This window comes from Ostrea edulis, chromosome 2 (assembly GCF_947568905.1).
Source record: "Ostrea edulis chromosome 2, xbOstEdul1.1, whole genome shotgun sequence".
NCBI classification, from domain to species: Eukaryota; Metazoa; Mollusca; class Bivalvia; order Ostreida; family Ostreidae; genus Ostrea; species Ostrea edulis.
The window spans coordinates 61586187-61605499 of NC_079165.1; the positions used below are offsets into that span (position 1 = coordinate 61586187).

The 19313-nt window shown below is 33.6% G+C and overlaps 1 protein-coding gene across 2 annotated transcripts in view; it reads right to left on the bottom strand.

Moving 5' to 3' along the window:
* Positions 1 to 4128: 4128 nt before the first annotated feature.
* Positions 4129 to 19313, bottom strand: part of LOC125682379 (RNA-binding protein 26-like) — a 34095-nt gene continuing 18910 nt past the window's right edge. For both annotated transcript variants that reach the window (XM_048922910.2, XM_056154710.1), the window contains 11 exons: positions 18389 to 18510; positions 18099 to 18242; positions 14528 to 14680; positions 13631 to 13864; positions 11177 to 11236; positions 9613 to 9717; positions 9188 to 9292; positions 8647 to 8865; positions 7403 to 7489; positions 7107 to 7229; positions 4129 to 5074 (listed from right to left, as the gene is read on the bottom strand). In XM_048922910.2, the coding sequence (XP_048778867.1) occupies positions 4982 to 5074; positions 7107 to 7229; positions 7403 to 7489; positions 8647 to 8865; positions 9188 to 9292; positions 9613 to 9717; positions 11177 to 11236; positions 13631 to 13864; positions 14528 to 14680; positions 18099 to 18242; positions 18389 to 18510 (1445 nt within the window). In that variant the 3' untranslated portion in view covers positions 4129 to 4981. The remainder of the gene's footprint in view (positions 5075 to 7106; positions 7230 to 7402; positions 7490 to 8646; positions 8866 to 9187; positions 9293 to 9612; positions 9718 to 11176; positions 11237 to 13630; positions 13865 to 14527; positions 14681 to 18098; positions 18243 to 18388; positions 18511 to 19313) is intronic.

Consider the following 19313-nt stretch of genomic DNA (forward strand, 5'->3'; position numbering starts at 1 on the left):
AATTTGAACAAAGTCCATTGAGCAGTTTTGGAGGAGTTGTATCCACAAAGTGCACTTATAGTAGATGTAGCATGTACAAATACCATGTACAAATTCAACAAAGTCCCATAACTCCTATCAAATTTGTCAAATCAAAATGAAGGCGCAGTATCATCAACTACTCATGGTGACTAACAATCCTTCAAATTTTGAACAAAATCCGTTGAGCACTTTCGGAGTTGCGTCCACAAAGTGCTCCTATAGTGTAGCATGTACAAATTCTACAATGTCCAAACACTCCTGTAAAATTTGTCGAATCAAAATGGTGATGTAATATGATCAACTTCATATGGTTACTAACAATCCTACAGAATTTGAACAAAATCCATTGAGTAGTTTCGGAAAAGTGAAGTTGGACGGATACCAGTATTTCTATGTTCCCTCCCGCGTTGCAGTGGGGTACAAAAAATATCACACATACAGTGTAGTTGTCATGCTCTCACCAAGATGTCCGTGGAGGTTGGGCATAATGTTTTATGAGGGCATCCTCGACAATTTCATTAGAAACCAACAAAAAAAGCTGTAATCTCTCTAATGGAATGGAAACAATAACCCATGGTTTGCAACGATGTATTTCAGGGTAGTTTTTTGAAATGGAGAGCAGATTTTAAGTTAATTTTACGTTAACTAGTAATCAAGTAAAATTTGATTATAGCTTACAGACTTCATCTTATACATGAAATAATATATAAGGTGCAAGCAGTAACTGGAGCAAGCATTTCAAAGTTTCTGGAGATTTCCATATGGCTGATTCACGACTACATCTATGGATTACTTAAAACAAACTGGTAAATTTCATTTGTTCATAAATTATAAAAACCTATTTTCTCTGTAAGATCAAAGTCAAGCATCGATAAATATTAGCACTATTTATGGATTTTATTCATATTGTACATGTATTACTTAAAAGCTGTCATTAAAAGAAATCGAACTTCCATTATTTTTTTTCCCTTCTTTTTTTTGGTTGCAATTTCGAGGTTGTTTATAGAAAATGAAAGTATGTTTTTAATCAATTTCAAGATAATCAAGTAAAAGTCAATTATAATTTACGGAATTCACCACATATTAAAGATGTTAGCAGTATCTCTGGAGTAAGCGCGTTTCAGAGTTTATTGGCAAAATGTATTCATATTCAGCAGTATATATAAGTATAGTACAAGATGTTTTCTTAAAACAGAAATGCCCCTAAAAGTGCATGCCCATACTGATGAATGACTTTACATAATATAATCCCATGTATATTGTCACGATTTATTCATATTTTTGTTATGTTTATGGCAGAGTTAGAATCCCTTTGTGGAGCCCTTAACATATTTGCTGAATTAGCAGTTCGATTACTTTTTGTGTACCCCAATACAACCTTTTACAGACATTGGTCAGTTTCAGGCTATTGTCCTTTTTAGCCGAGTTGCAACGAAGTTGAACTCGGCTATTGGTTTGGTGATGCGGGCGGGCGTTAACAATTGGTTTTCGGATGATAACTCAAAAAGTTTACAATCTAATCAAACGAAACTTTGATATATTGTTGGGTACCAGGTAAGGAAGACCTCTATTAATTTTGGAGAAAAATGGTCAAAGGTCAAGGTCGCGGTGACCGAAAATAGAATGAAAATTTCAGAAAAATTTGGTTTCTGGATGATAACTCAGAAAATTTAAATCCAAATCGAATGATACTTAAAGATATTGTTGTGTACCAGGTAAAGAAGACCCCTATGGATTTTGGAGAAAATAGGTAAAAGGTCAAGGTCACAGTGACCGAAAATAGATTTAAAATTCCAAAAAAATTTGGTTTCAGAAGGATAACTCGAAAATTTTGAATTTGAATCAAATGAAATTGGATATATTGTTGGATACCAGCAAAGCAAGGCCCCAATAATTTTGGAGAAAAAAGGTCAAAGGTCAAGGTCACAGTGACCGAAAATGATTGAAAACTTCAGACAAACATGGTTTCTGGACAGTAACTCGAAAAGTTTAACTCCAAACCCTTTTAAAAACGTATTCACAAAAATTTATTACATTATATCCAACAATTAGTTCTTCACAATTATAAATATGCCACATCATTCCTGACTTTACAATGTATCCCATGCAACTAGGCTCATGCACCCCTGGGTGCATATATTGATTTTCTATTATATAAAATGCCGCATTGCAGATCCTGACAGAGCTGACCACGTTTTTTATGATGTTACAACATAGCTAGATAGTGGGTAACCTTTCTCCTACTAGTAGTAAGTTGATTTTTTTTTTTATATTTGTAGTGAGTACATTTTTATAGTCATTTACCGTGTCAGTTAAGAGCTAGGTATTTCTATGTATTTTGTCACTTTTGCGTATGTTTATACGAGGTGATGTTTTGCCATGTATAGTGTCGTGTATGGAATATATATGCACAAGGTTTTTGAGCCTTGCTTGTATAGTGCTATGTACAGGGGTGTTGCTAAAACGCGGAATGGAAAATGAAACGGAAGACAGAATAGAACGGAAAACATTGTATGCAATAATGTTATAAGGAGGTCATTAGTTTGCAAAATAAAAGGTTTATCATGAACGAGGGAAGCAGAAATTACATAGAGTGGGAAGTCATCCACAGAATCTAGTTTCATATACTTCATAATAATGCATATGAATTTTAAAATCATTAACTAATTGCCATGAAAAATATTAATAACAAATAAATAATTTGAAAGAATAATCATACTGAAAAAGACTTGAATTTTCAAATTTTATATCCCACCCCCACCTCCCATGTATTAACACTGTATGACTATTTTGGACCTGCCCTACAGTCAGAACCCTGGGGTTGTAAAATTCACAATTTTGGTACATCCCTTCTCTGCTTTTCCTAAATATGCATTTAGGTTTTATATAGTATCAGCACAGAAAAAGAAATCTTTCATGTCATAAAGATAATAATCACCACAATCAGTTTACCCTCAAATGTATCTGGGTATGAAGATTGATGAGGGCATCTGTAGAAACAAACTAAATTAAAATCAACAAGATGTGTTTGTGAAACACAAATGCCCCTGATAATGGTCAATTCCAAAGATGTCCAAGGTCACAAGGACAAATATCTTAGTACCAGTAGAAAGATCTTGTCATGAGAAATGTTCATGTGCAATATGTAAGCTCTAATATTTACCATTTAGAAGTTATGACCAATGTCAAATTTTTTAAAAGTATGTCATTTGTCAAGATCAAAAGGTTTAGTACCCATGGAAAGGTCTTGTCACAAGGATTACTCATGTGAAATATCAAAGCTCTAGCACTTGCTGTTCAAACGTTATCAGCAAGATAAAAGTTTTCAAAAAGTAGGTCAAACTCCAAGGTCAAAGGTTCAAAAATGTTAGTACCCATGGAAAGGTCTTGGCACAAAGAATACTCATGTGAAATATCAAAGCTCTAGCACTTACTGTTCAAAAGTTATTAGCGAGGTTAAAGTTTCAGACAGAATGACAGACAGGACAAAAACAATATTTTCAGATATTACCCCAAAAACAGAGATCCTGTGTTGCGACATTAAAGAACCCTCACTGCTACAGTTGTCGAGCACTTAAACTGTGGTACTTCATCAAAAGCTTGTGATGTCTCAAAATGAGTGAAAGATTCTCAACGGGACTTTAAAACAACCAACAAAACAATCCAACTCACCTTTAAGTCAATCCAAGCATGAACATTTCATTGTCTGGTGACCTTAATGACAGGATCTCATTTCTAGATTTAAACTCACCTTTGAGTCATGGGCAACAGCATACTAATTTGGGAGCCATTCCAAGCAAAAGCCTCTAAGCCAGGAATCAATTGTAACAAAGGCAGACATCTAAGTCAAAACTATGTCTCAGTCTTGTGGAGACTAGAAATAATGATTGACTTGGTTTGCTAAACAGAACTTTGGTCTCTTCGTAAAGTGTTACTGTGATCAGAAAAAAAGGATAGTTTCACATCAACACTTTACTCGGGATAAGTTCAGGTGGATTTAAACATTCTACATCTGCCTACTAGCTATATAGCATGAAGGCAAATGGAAAATGCATGTATACACTGAATGTTTCTTCAACATTGTAATAAAAGTGTCTTTTCAAAAAATTTTGTGGTGGTTTCATACCACATCTTTTCGTTCTATTTATTCTCCATATTTTGTAACATTGCATCTTATTCAATCACATGTCTTTTTTTTTAATATTTCACTTTCAATCTCTTTTCTCTTTTGTTGCATTTCTTTTTTTTTCTTTTTTCTTCATTCAATTTCATTGCTGTCTTATTCCTCAAATAACATCTCACAGTCATAATCAGAGTCTGGATGTATATGAAAAACAAGTGGATGTCATGAAAAAATTCATCTCTTTTTCAAGTTAATGTGCTGCATATTGTAATGTTTTATTACATCTTTCAAACATTTTCTGAATTGCAGCCAAAGTTTTTCAAAAATCAAGACTCTGATTTTACAATTAAAGTTCTGTCGTATACATAAATTATATTTATGTTAAAAGATGCACCATTTTACATCACTCTGTGATACAATATATACAAAACTATTGCAAATCTCAGCAAATCAAAACTATAAACACAGTAACAAATCTTACATACATGGTACAATAATTTTGCAAAAGAGCAGATTTTTTTTTATGTTGACCTGTTTACATGTATATTAAAGTATCAAATTACATGAAATTTACATTAATGCTCATCTTCACAAAACTTTATTTCAGTCTTCTTTACAAACAATTCTTTTTTTTTTTAACTTGTACTACTGACGTTACTGAACACAATGATAAAACTGAGTGGATAATATTCATTTGAAACGGCTAGTTACACAGATGACTAGATATCTGCTGAATAATTAAAATGGTGGCAATGCTATAGCCAATTCACATGATAAAATAGTCCAATGTACATGTATAATTAAGGAGGACTCTTTGAGGACCCAGAAGCGTCAGTGTCACCTCCTCCAGGACCGACTTTCCTCATCTTCCTCCTCCTCGTCATCACCAGCGAGTAAGGCTTCCTCATCTAGATCATCCTCTCCATGACCCTGAAAATTCAATCCAGCATATAGAAGTTTTCTCCTTGACAAGTTTAGGACAACAAATCTAATTTGAAGTTTGAGCACCTACATGTATATGCAACAGAAGCTTGCATATATACATATGTAATCAAAGATCAGTTATTATGCCAACTTAGTGATATATCTAATTAAATGAATAGATTTTGTTTTGCATAGTGATGTATTGTTTTTATCATGTAAAAATATGAATTGGATTATTTCTTTATAAATATAATGGAATTAATTATTCTTGTAATAATATGGTAATGGGACATAATAAAAATTTCTAATTTTCCCCTTTCCTGACCCTACATTTTGAATCTGGTTAGGTATGTAGTATATAGAGGTTGTATATTTCTTTTTTCACATATCAGCATTTAATGAAAGATATCAAAGAAGACAAAGAATGAATATTTACAAACTTTGTTAATAACAAGAGGCCCACGGGCCACATCGTTCACCTGGACTCATATTAAGATTTTTTTCTATGTATTCGCATGTAAAACTTTGATCCCTGTTGTGGCCCTAACCTACTCCCGGGGGCCATGATTTTTCAAAATTGAATCTGGACTATGTCAGGAAGCTTTCATGTGAATGTAAGCTTTTCTGGCCCAGCGATTTTCCAGAAGAGGATTTCTAATGATTTTCCCTATATATTTGTATGTAAAACTTTGATCCCCTATTGTGGCCCCATCCTATCCTCAGGGGCCATGATTTTTACAAACTTCAATTTGCATGATGTTAGGAAGCTTCCATGTAAATGTCCACTTTCTTGGCCCAATAGTTTTTGAGAAGAAGATTTTTAAAGATTTTCCCTACATATTTCTATGTAAAACTTTGATCCCCCCCTTGTGGCCCCATCCTACCCCCGGGGGCCATGATTTTAACAAACTTAAATCTGCACTATGTCAGGAAGCTTTCATGTAAATTTCAGTTTTTCTGGCTCAGTGGCTCTTGAGAAGATTTTTAAATGATCCCACCCTATTTTTGCGATTATCTCCCCTTTGAAAGAAACATGGACCTTCATTTGATCAAACTTGATAGCCCTTCACCCAAGGATGCTTCTGGCTAAATTTGGTTGAAATTGGTCCAGTGGTTCTGGAGAAGAAGTCGAAAATGTAAAAAGTTTACAGCCAGACGACGGACAACAAGCAATCAGAAAAGCTCACTTAAGTGTTCAGCTCAGGTGAGCTAAAAAACAATGTAACTACAGACTGTACTACAAAATAGTGTACAAGCTAAGATTAAAAAAAGGCAGGGCACTATATAGACTCTCAAAAGAGCACATTCAGCACACAAATCAAGTCCTGAAAGGGCATGTTTAGTGAAATGATACAATGTATATGTACTGTGCACATTAAATATGAAATTCAAATTTAAGCACATGATAAATTAATGTTTGATTGATTAAGGTTTTACATTGTTTTGGCAATATTTCAGCCTCTTTACGGCAGTTAACTAAATGAAATATACAAGTATTCAGTATTGAGTGTCTGAGTTTCCCTGATGGCTCCCAGTGAGCCTACTCTTTTTTCAAAAATCAGGGAAATGAACTTTTGCGTGCCAAGGGGGTTGTGATCCTCCACATGGGATACCCTTTATTGTCCGATCCAACTGACATAATATAGCAAATTTAACTGTATCATGCAGGACATTGTTGAGTTAAAACATCCTACAGCTGTAGTTTGACTTTTTCCATGAAACAGATACTGCATGTCTAAATCTTCAGACAAGCTCCATATAAAGTCCAGCTCAGAAACCATATCATTTCTTTCATTGGTTGCTCTATCATACATCAAAGTTTGACTGAAATCTTTATTGAAGAAAGATAACTTCAATGAAGAATTTTTCCTCCTAAACAAGTATGCTGTGTTCTAACAAACAAATACATGTATACACGTACATCCATCACACACGCTACTCATTGTCTTAGACTATCACAATCAACATGCTGTCTAGGAATTCATTAATTCAATTATTCTGTGAATGAAAATCAGGACTTCATAAGTATTCAGCTCACCTCCACTTCAGTATCTGCTGTTTCCTCATCCTGGTCTACAGTCTGTCCAGGCTTAACCTTCACTAATGTATGCCATTTCATGATGAGATTTTTGCCATTTAATTTCCCACAATGCAACACAGCCTATAATTAAGAAACATCACCAAATTCATATAGTGTATTTCTTCTGTTAATGTATAAAGTATTTCAAAGAAACATTTCCTACACAGAATCAGTACAATCTACATATGAATCTACATGTAAATTGCACCTGGACACTACAAAAATGTCCACCACCTTTTCGTAAAACGACTCACCTTTTCTGCTTCGTCTCTGGTATGAAATGTAATGACTGCACTCTTGTCTCCTTCCTCAAAATCTATTTTGTCCACATTACACACTTTCTATAAAAAAACAAAAACAAAAAGCAAAGAAGAATCAAGAAATTCCATCTTTTATTTTCCTGTATCCTTCTTTATCATAATGATACCACCACTGCAAAGAGAGAGGGAGTCATCCGAGAAGCACATATAGAAGATTATTTAGCACAAGTGTTCATTTAATATATACACTTGTGTATACACATGATTAGCAATTCATATATGTATGTACTTGTTTCCCCAACATGCTGCATCCACATGCAGTTTGCAGTCTATGTAACCTATAGTTAATGTTGTAAACTTTCTTTCTTTTTTGAATTTCCTTCTTTATAAACTGTCTTACTGTTGGAAAATTGGAATAAACTTATCTTATCTTATCTATACAACGATCACCAATGCCCTCACTGGCAACATGCATTCAGTGCATGCTATGGTATGGTACATGTACCACTTTCAGTTAAAATGAAGAGGAGTTTAGGCCAATTCAACTTAATTAGTAGATTATCATCCAGGGTCAGCAAAAAGTATGGGGCGGGTGGGAGGATTTTATTTTTTAATTTTTATTTTCTGAGAAAAGAGAAACGAGGTTTTTTCCCCAAACAGATCCACATCATTTAATGGCAGATGGATATCAATCTTTGCTATTTTCATACACTAATTCCAGGTTAAGCTTCAATTTAAGGATATAACAGAAATATACCTAACTTCTTCAAGATTTACGTCTGTAAGAACGCGAGAAATTGAGAAAACCATATCAATCTATTTTCTTCACGTGACTTTTCATGTTCCTATACCGGAAATGTAAACAAGAAATGTAAATACCGGAGTCAGACATGAAAATATTCTGGAAATTGCAAGTTTTGCAAAATAAAAAAATTCGGGGCAGGCCAATTTTTGAGGGGCGCGCGGGGATGATAATCTATCAATTAAGTTGAATTGGCCTTATATTAGAGAGGTTTAATTCAGACTTCATTATCTCTCTCTGCATATCATTGTTCACTTTTTCACCTACTGTACCTTTAAAATTACTCCCTTACATAATACAGTGTCTACTGTATTGTGTAAGGAAGTAATTAGTTAAACTAATTACTTCCTTATACAAAACAGAGTCTAGTGTGCAGTATTTTCAAAATACTCTAAAATCACATGCTTCATATAAGAAACAATATCTGTCAACCTACTGTGAAATGCTGGTTGAGCAGTTCCTGATCTTCCCAGTCAAAGCCCTTCACCTCCAGCTGTTTAGGTCGCTTGTCTAACTTCCTACTTCCCTGACTAGGAATGTGCATAGGCTTTCCCCTGCCTCGCAATCCAGCTGCCACCCAGGTGTTGGCCCCTCTTGGCCTAGGTGCTGCCCGTCCTCGACCCCTACCTCTGCCAAGCAATCCCATAGCTGCTGCCTAAATTACAGTGGCACTATCAATGAACTCTTATCTATCCACAATGCATATAGCTCAGGCACCACAAAATAGAGCATTCTCCATATACGATTCCAGCTGTACGATTCACCATTGCATTGCTATCAATCTACCTCTATGGTATAATATTTTCACATACATTGTACATGTATATAGCCATGTACATGTACATTGGAGATTTAAAACTATTCATCTAGATGCCTCATCTTCTTTCTAATGAAGTGGTTAACAGCTTTCATAAATGCATGTTGCACTTTTCTCAGACACAAAATTTATTTTAGCAGGCTTCTTTATATGATCATACCTGTTTTGTGAGTTCACTTAGTTTAAGTTTCAGGGCTGTTGTGTCTTCTCCGGAGTGTTCTTTGTTAAAAAGCTCTAATTCGGTATCCAGAATCTCTTTCCTTGCCTACATATGTGTACATAAACATAACAAAATGTTGATTCATAAACAAGTACATCATTAGAGTCCTTTCATCTTCATTTCTGAGCCAAACAAAAGTTTTATATGCACCATAAATCACCTTTTAAAATTTTATAAACCCATCAATTGATGGGACTGTCCTACACAAAAATAAGGTTCTCAAGAATAAGTTTGTATGAATACACAGTAGACAATAACTGTAATGAAGAAATATAGGAAATAAATTCAATAAAGGCAAGATCACAGAAATAAAATCATGCAGGATAAAAGTGATTTACAAAATTGACAGTACTCCGAACTTTTACCTCCTCTGGTGTGGAAACCTTCTTAGTCACTCCAACTGCCGTGGTCTTGCTGGGCATCAACTCTGATTTGATCTTCTCCACTGATTTGGACAGCACACCAATCGTCTACAATGCATCAGATTTGTAGTCATTTACAATAACTTCAATGATATACTGTGTATGTACCTTGAAAAAGGTTGGGATTGAAATACATTTAGATTACTTTTACAAAAATGTCACTACAAAGTACATATTTAACCATGGAGAAAGAAATACAGTGAAACTTCTCTAAACCGGCCAGCTGTCGGACCCAAAAAAAAAACCGGCCGGTTTAGAGGGGTGGCCGATATACCGAGAATTTAGCATTTAGAGACGTTTCAGCTCAATTTTTTTTTTAGATATTTCATTGACATAACACAAACCATATAATATGGTGTTCAAGGACTATTATTTCACTATTGGAAATAAAACAAAATAATTTACTAACATGTTTATTTTCAATTTATACCACTAAAACTATTTAAACATGAATAAACATTTTTACATTGACATGCATAAATAATGGAAAACATTCTGTTTAAATAAAACTGCATTTGATATATGTATAGAAATCTGTAGACTAGCAGCATTTATGTAGAATTTCAGCTTATGTTTTCATAAACAAAACAAACACATAGCCATTTGATTGCTGCAATTAATACACAGAGTAGGTACTGCTCACTTTGATATGGGGATCTCTGATCAATTATCAGTGGAGATCAAACTAGTTCCCTTGTACCTACAGGTAATTATTATGAGAAATAGTCTTGCTGCAATCATCTAATTTTAACTAAAAATTTATAACAGGATACATAAAGAAAACACAGAGCCTATTATTGGAATTCCTCTTACCTATAAAAACTTTGTTTACATCCATTGCTTATATCGTTAACAAATTTGTTTTGACGTTTTTGAAAAGTACAGTAGAAAATATATAATTTTAATTTTGATGTTTCTTAGGAATTTTAAGTCTATGGAAACCCCCAAAAATCATTTATCTATTGAAAATTATCATTAACAGTCATGGTTTGTTGTTATTAACTGTCACTTATATCCATGGTGCAACAATATGGCGGATTGATTGTATTCATTCAATATGTGCATATCTGTTTATTACATTTCATACAGAAATTTGAAAGGGTCACTTGGATTAGCCAAGCACCAATTAACACCCTGGACAATAGGTAAACTATAGAACTTATAGAGGACACTGGTGTTTTTTACACCTCCAGTAGATAATTTCCCACCTGGCCAGTAGGTCAGTCATTTTTCACACCTGGCCGATCTTAATCATCCATCTGGCCAAAATTTTCTAGTCTTCAAATAGTGGCCTGTATTATAAGGGTAAATTACACATGTTTGTTAACAATTGTACTTTAAAAAGTGGCCGATGTCCGGTTTTCAGGGGTGGCCGGTTTTGTGAGACTTTCTTTGTAAGGAAATGTTAAGGTTTCTGCCAGGACTTTGAAAATCGGCCGATATTCAGGGAGAACCGGTTTTCTGAGGGGCCGGTTTGGAGAAGTTTCACTGTAATATATTTCCATACCTTCATTATGGATGCTTTCTCTTCAGCACTTTTTGTTTTCTCTAGCTTAGAAATAAGCATCTGAAAAAGAAGTAAGAGCATTTTAATGGCAGTTCTTTAAACTTCTTTTATTACACTTTACCCGAGTGAAGAGAATTGTTCACTTGGAGTTTTGGTACTTAAATGTCCTTTGGTAATAAGGTCAATACTGTATTTCACTAGCTCACTAGCCTCACCTAATACACTAAATCAACTTATCTAAAACATATCTTTCAAAAATGCACCTGAAGATGAAAAAAATCACCATTTTTAGAAATGGATCATAATAATGGGGAAAGAAAGATAACTCTGATATAAAACACATTTCAGAAAATGAGATGCTCTAGATCTCGGACTGGTGCACTGTTTTATTTTAAATATCTTACATGAATGAAGGAAATCATTAATATATTACATATAAATCATTCAAAACAAATGAAACATACATGTAACACACAATAAAATTACTTTCAATCAATTTTACTGAAAATGGTTGATACCTAGAAACCAAATGGTGGATAATAAACAGTAAACAATATGAATGCAGAATGCTTAAAGTTGGATTGGGAAAATGATAATTTTATTTACGGTATCTTCATTATGAATGACCTGTTTCAATGCTTTCTGAAACATCTGTTAGATTTATACACTTGGAATGATACTCATGCTCTATTGACCTCACAAATCTATTCCTTGGAAAATGGCTAAAAAATAAACCTTTTGCCCTTTACTCTACATCAATCTTATTTCCGAAAATCGCTTTACTCATGATTCAACATTTTCACCATTGTTGGAACAACTTGGATGGCTCACTGTTTATAAACAAGTCCAATTTTATAAATACAATTTGTTATACAAAGTTTTCTATTGCATGAACCCAAGTTATTTAAATGATTTGTTTGTATTTCATTTTTCTGAAAGTTGTGGTTTACAATCTCAATCCAATAATGATTTGTGTATGCCTGCATTCATAACAAGTTTGTTCAAAAACTTTCATTCGTACCAGGGGTTACAACTCTGGAATGAATTGCCATTATCTAAAGATCATTGCCTTCAATTTTAAGCTTTAAACATCATGTAAACGATATTCCTCTTCTAATACTGTAGATTCCTGAATATATGCGGAAAATCTATTATCGCGTAATTTCGCGAGAGGCATCACCTGCGAAATAAAATTACTCACTTATAATTTTCTGTTGCTAAGATACATGCAAGAACTCTTGATAAACAGATGACACACGAATTTGTGTTTACGCGATTTGACGTATACGAGACATTTCGCCCTATTAAGTACTCGTGTATAATAAGGAATGTACAGAATTGTTGATTATAATTCACTATATCCTTGTTATTGTTCATCATCTGCTCCGTCTTATATTGTGTTCAGTTGTTTATGATTAACTTCTTGACAGAAGACCTCGAGGAAGAATAGTGCTATGCACTAATAGAGTTAATGTACCTTCCATAAATAAAGCATCATTATTATTACTGTATACTCGCCTATAAGTCGGATTTTTGGGAGTCAATTTTTGGTCTAAAACTTTATATCCGACTTATAGGCGCATCCTAAGAAGATTGGTGTTTTTCTGGGCGGCGTAATGTAGTGTTTTTAAAACAACTCCGACGATTATCATGGACTACCACACAAATGATTATTGTTTACAAATATCTAGACATATTGTATTGTTTATGTATTTTAAAATTATGTATAAAATACAAGTATTTACATATTTTTATCTAGTTAAAAATTATTTACATACCGGCAACTATTTCTTTCAATTCAACTAATCTCACATTGAATTACGAACCCGATTTAATATTGAAATATTCATATGTATACCGGCTGAAATATATTTCATACAAGATTGAATATTGTTAACAGATAATTTAAATCATCATTCTTGACTCTTAAAAACTATATTGTTGATACAATGAATTATACCGGAATCTTCGCGAGGCGCGTGCCACAAAGTAAACATGGTGTTAGGTACTGGTAATTAGGAGACCATAATTGCTTAGGTAAACAAGGGATCATTGTCCATAAAAGATCAAGGGTTATGTTTAAACCCCAAACAGATATGGTTTGGATATTGAGCACCTCATAATTATTAATTTCTCAAAATATTTTTTGAAAAATAGGTAAAAACACTAGAGCATTGACTTGAAATTGCCAACCGATTCTGACAAAAATTTGTACCGACTTATATGCGGGTAAATGGCAAATTCCTACATAATAACCTTAAAAAATACAACCGACTTATAGGCGAGTATATACGGTACTCCCTTAAACTTTCTAATCTTTGTTTGAATGACAATATGAACCTCAAATGAGTTTGAACGTTGAAGTTTTGATGAATATTTGAATATGCAAGACTTGTATTATGAATGCACATCATTGAGGTAAAGGATTCATTGCTCGCAGACATAACGACCCACCTTCTGCTGTTCCACCTGCTTCAGCAGCAGCTCATGTTTCTGCTTTTGAAGCTCTGCCCTCTTTTTTAACATTTCCTTCTTTTTCTCCTCCTGTCTTTTAATGGCCTCGATTTTGGAGACAAAGGAAGCTGAACCCACAGCTGTTGGACTAGTGATGGCTGTTTTAGCTTTAATAGCCTCTGGATTGTAGACAGTCTTTGTGATGTTTCCAATAGAAGATGTGTATATAACAGCCTACAAGCAAGTCAACACCAAAATCAATTCAAAGGGAGATAACTTTCTTAATATGCTATTAAAATCATATTGCAACAGACTGGTTCTATACTTCATTAATACCCTAGAACTTCATAAACAATGGTGTTTGTGAAACATAATATCCCTAAATGTGGCCAAATTTAATGAGTCCAAAATATGGAAGTAAATACCCCTTTTATCAAAATATCACTATTATTCAATGACTAGGTCTTTATGTAATTCATTTATTTCCTAAATATTTTGAACTATATGCACGTGCTATTTAATGCAAATGTATTTCCAAAGAAGTGAAATTATCGTCTTTAGTTAACTCTGATCATGAAACTTGCATAATTAAAGAATTTTAGTCTACCATGAAACTGATAAATTGGGCTTATTTTCCGACATGAAATATTAGACCACACAGTATCTACACCAACAAAGACCATAGATTTCAATATATAAGTCAAGTTCTAACATAAAACATATTTTCTGGCATGTACATGTATTTGGCATGCCAGGAATAGAATTATTACAAAATCTCATTCTTCTTTCATTGAAAGGAAAGTTCCCATTCTAGTTGATGACAAAATTTGACTGCAAGTGGTGCATGTAAATCATTAAATTATGAGTAACATCATAAATTGTGTAATGTGCAGTTACCTTCTCTTTGGCTGTTGGCAGAGACTGCTCTACAGTTTTAGGTTTCATGTTGTTAAGGGACAGTTTGCTAGGATGGGGTATGATTGGAGGACCTAGTCGTTCTTTCACTGATTTATGGTCAGGTGGCTGACCTCCAGATCCTTCCGACTTCTCCTGAAAAGCAACAAAAGGCCCATGGGTGACATTGCTCACCTAAGCAGTAACATCTTTCTATACAAACTGTAACTTTAAAACCTAGGCCCCTGTGATCTGTGTGAAAACACTTGAATTTCCACTACCTGAGGATGCTTGTACATTGTACAGTACCCGCAACGTTATTCTTGACATTCCTATCGTGCTCTATCGTGCGTGTATCCTATCGTATCGTGCGTGTATCCTATCGTATCGTGCGTGTATCCTATCCTATCGTGTATCAGGTTTTCCGTTTTCTATCGTGTTTTGCGTGTATCAGGTCTATTGTGTATCGTATTTTGCGTGTATCAGGTTTTCCGTTTATCGTGAAAATCGTTTTTCATGTAGCTTCGGAAACTATCGGGATCGGATATTAAATCTAATGAAAAAGTAATATACTTTCCAAAAGCTTTATTCGTTTTGTTAAAGAAGCTATTTTTAGGAATCGAGGAAAGACAGTATATTTGAAGGAGAACATAAAGTAAAACGTATACGGTACCAATTTTGATGCACCAGATGCGCATTTCGACAAATAATGTCTCTTCAGTGATGCTCAACCGAAATGTTTGAAATCCAAAATAACTATGAAGTTTTGGAGCTAAATATAGCTGTCGATTTTAAGGCAGAAAAAGAGCTATATGTCTGTCCAGAGAGGGTGGAAATTTATCGCAATTTCATTCTAAGTAGTCTGGAAAGTAGGCAGTGGTTTGCCGAGCATACCGAGGACAGTAAAACTGAAAGCTCCTTCATCTGGAGTTCATAAACATTTCCTTGTCTAGAAACAATTATTTGTAATTAACACTAACAGAGAAATAGGAAATTCCGATCTGAAAAGAAAAATCAGTAAATTACATTGTTTATTACATATGTTTTAATAATGGTTCTTTTTCTTCCGATTTTGTTCACCTGTATTCACCTTATATACCAACTACTGAACTTGTGCGCGTTCTTATCTATCTGATTTTGTGTATCACCCGTGTTTTGACAGTAAACATTCTCAGGGACATTGTATTTCACACATTTAGAAGATTAAGTTTTAAAAGAGTGCAAGGGTATATTGCATCTCCCAAAATTCTGCTCAATTGGGCACGATTCAGCTGTCATTGTTGTTTTTTTTTATTTGTACATGTACACATATACCAATATTCGTACGTGTAGATACTGGAAATTTATGCTGGTTTTGATGATTATTTGAATTTTTTTTACATGCTAAACACAAACATTTTAAAGCGTTTCTAAATTGCGACTTTAAATCAAGCCGGGTTTCGTATATGTTTTTAATAGTTTATTCATTTTTTGTTTACAAAATATCAATTCATATAAATATGTTCCAATTACTTATGACTATCAATTATCACTCACAGAGTAGAAATATCTAACATATGAGGATATGGTGTAGTGCAGTGGATTGTATTTAAAGCGGTCATTATGAAAATAATTGTAGTTGTTGAATGAGCGGTGAACTCAGAGCTTGATGCAAAATAACCCCCCTCCTCGCTACACACAAATATTACTTGGTTTTATTTGATATCCAAGATAATAGATATTAGAATAAGAGAGCTATTGAAGCATGATATCACTACATTATATTACATTTTGTTAATTCCCTGTTTAATTGCTAAACACTCGGCATCAATTGAGTGTGAATGCCACGGGTCCTCGGAGATGACCTTAAGGTATTCCATGTATAATGAAAGAATAATGAACAATTTTGAAGGATTTAGATCAACATAAAACTAAAATGAAGCAGATGAAATTCATATGACTGGTAAATGATTAGAAGCTGACCTTTTTGCACTTAAGGCTTTTTGAAAGAGTTGTCTGCCCTTTGTAAAAATAAGAAAAATCTAATTTTCTAAAAATGTGTGGTCAATGATTAAATTTATTTCATATTTTCATAAAAAGAAAGTGTATGTAACTTTCTACCAAGAGATTAGTATGAATATATAATTTGTTTTTAAAATATTGTAATAAAAGATGCTTTTCCCATATACTTCAATGTTAAATTCTAGCTGAAATATATCAAGCAGTAAACAAAATTTTGAAAATTCCTACTGTGGGTTATTTTTATTTGATGAACCCTTCAAAATGATACCATGATTGCAAATATTCCACCATCCATTTATTAGATATGAAATATGGTCATTATACATTGAATACCTTAAAAACAGACGCCCGTGTCACGGTAGGTGTGGTACGCTAAAAAACCCTCACTGCTCAATGGCCGTAATTGCCGAGCATAAGCCTAAATTTACATGTAAAAGCTCTTCACCGGTCATGGTGACGTCTCCATATGAGTGAAATATTCTCGAGCGCGAGACGTTAAGCAAGATAAAATTCAATCACTCCCTGTATGATTCATATATTAAACATTCAAGGTGACAATATACGTTTTAGAATCATTGGCTGAGAAAATTCAAATAGATATCAAATAATGAATTCAATACTGTATATAGTTTAGCTTCCGGATTTTAGCTGTAATGACGTTAAAAAAAATATAAATAGAATTTTAAAAAAATAAAAAAATAAACGTACAACCGTGGATAAATAAATTATATGCTTTAGGTATATATTGAGTATTGAAATCCTTCAATGTTATCAACATAATGTAATTATTTTGTACGTATCAAACTTTCGTTCCGTCTAAATTGTTTCTAAATTTACAACATTTCTATCAGGTTTTCTGTTTATCGTGAAGATCGTTTATCGTGTTTTGCGTTTATCAGGTCTATCGTGAAGATCGTTTATCAGGTTTACCGTGTATCCTATCGTATCGTGCGTGTATCCTATCGTATCGTGCGTGTATCGTGTTCTATCGTTTATCATGTCAAGAATAACGTTGCGGGTACTGTATATTAATCAGACAAACTGTATCCCTTTGACTTTTGTGTAGAATACCGTATAATGGGTATTTTCTGTGGTTGGAATTTTTTTTTATTTGATCCATAAATGGAAGCAAATTATATTTTGTGTTTCCAATTTCTGCAATTGTATTATACCTATCAACATGTATAATTATATATTTTATGATTGTCATTTTTGCGGATTTTCCCTATTCACAAAGAATTGGACAACGGCAGAAAATACCCGTCATGCAATATGCTACGAGAATTTCTTTCTTAAAAAGTTTAAAAACTTATCATGGCCATGCCCTGGCCTTACAGGTCATGGTAAGAACAAACTTGAATTTCTATTTAATAAAAATGCTTGTATAATTTAGACTTGTAGTTCTGAAAAATATTTCTATTCCTATGTTCTAAAGAAGTTGAAAAGTGAAAATTTGCAAAGAGATGATGCATAAACTTCCATCAGAAAAGATCATCCAAGCTTTCAGCTAAGGTAAGCTAACAAGATCTTACAGTATATCATTTAAAATGTTTTCAAGAAGTTTGACCCTTACTTGAGTGTTTTCTCTGTTTTTATGCCAGAAAACTTTGACAAATCTGTTGTTAAAGAGAGGTTCTGTACTTCTGTAGCAGGCTAGGGCCTCCTGGTTTGTAGAGAAGGTCACCAAGGCGGCCTCCGAGTCATTCTCAAAACTGACCTGTTAAAAGAAATGTGTTTTCTTGCACTTTACTTCCTACCTCTTTACTGAATATCAAATTCAAAATGGAGAAAAAATTGTAGGAAATGCCTATTAAAATGTTCAGGCTTAAACAACTAAAGTATAAAAAAAAGTATAAAAAATACCTGAATGTTTGTTAATTTTCCAAATTTACAAAAATGCTGATTTATAGCCATTATATTGTTGAATTCCTTGGGTATTTTCCTGACTTCCAGACTTAAGGCATCAGTATCTGGTTTTCTGTAACCTAAAACACATGTGCAAAAAAACATCTTAAATATTTAATAAGAAAAACTTCCAAGCTTTATCTATGTATTCACCACATACTCCAGACACTAGTGTTTGTTTTTCAGTGCAAAAACCTGTTCCCTTCCAACTGTATACTTATTAGCACCCCTCCACCCCAAAAAAAATTCTGTTAAATTCTATACCAATTTCATTTGAAATGTAGCAGTAACTGTGCTCACAAACACCACAGTATATCAAAAAGACCAAGTTATAGTATGGGAAATCTCAAACATAAATCTTATTAAAAAACCCAAGATGTCTTGCATGATTACATTTGGCAATGTAGAAAGCTATGTTCACAAATTTTGAGATAGACTGAAAAAAGTAAAACCACATATCTCCACCCCTGATTACTGCAGCCACACACACATATATATATATATATATATACTGTATATAGACACACACACACACAGGTGACTCTTGATAAAAGTTCGAGAAATCAAGAGTTCGAAATTCAGAAATTGAAGGTCCGCCGGTATGGTTCAGATTTTACAGTAACCGGAAATGTATACCAACAAGATCATATATCATTTTGACATGTTTTCCTTCATATTCGTCAGGTACTTTGATATCAAAATAAAAAATCTTATTTTGCATTAATAAAAACATTTCAAAGTTTATGTATTTATTTGTTCTTTAATCATGCTTAGATAGGCATACAAAACCAAGTTCCGATGACGCTTACTATCACAAACTAAACAGAGCACAATGTTATGTCGCATTACCAAAAGCAAAAATTCTAACGAATGAGTAAAACGA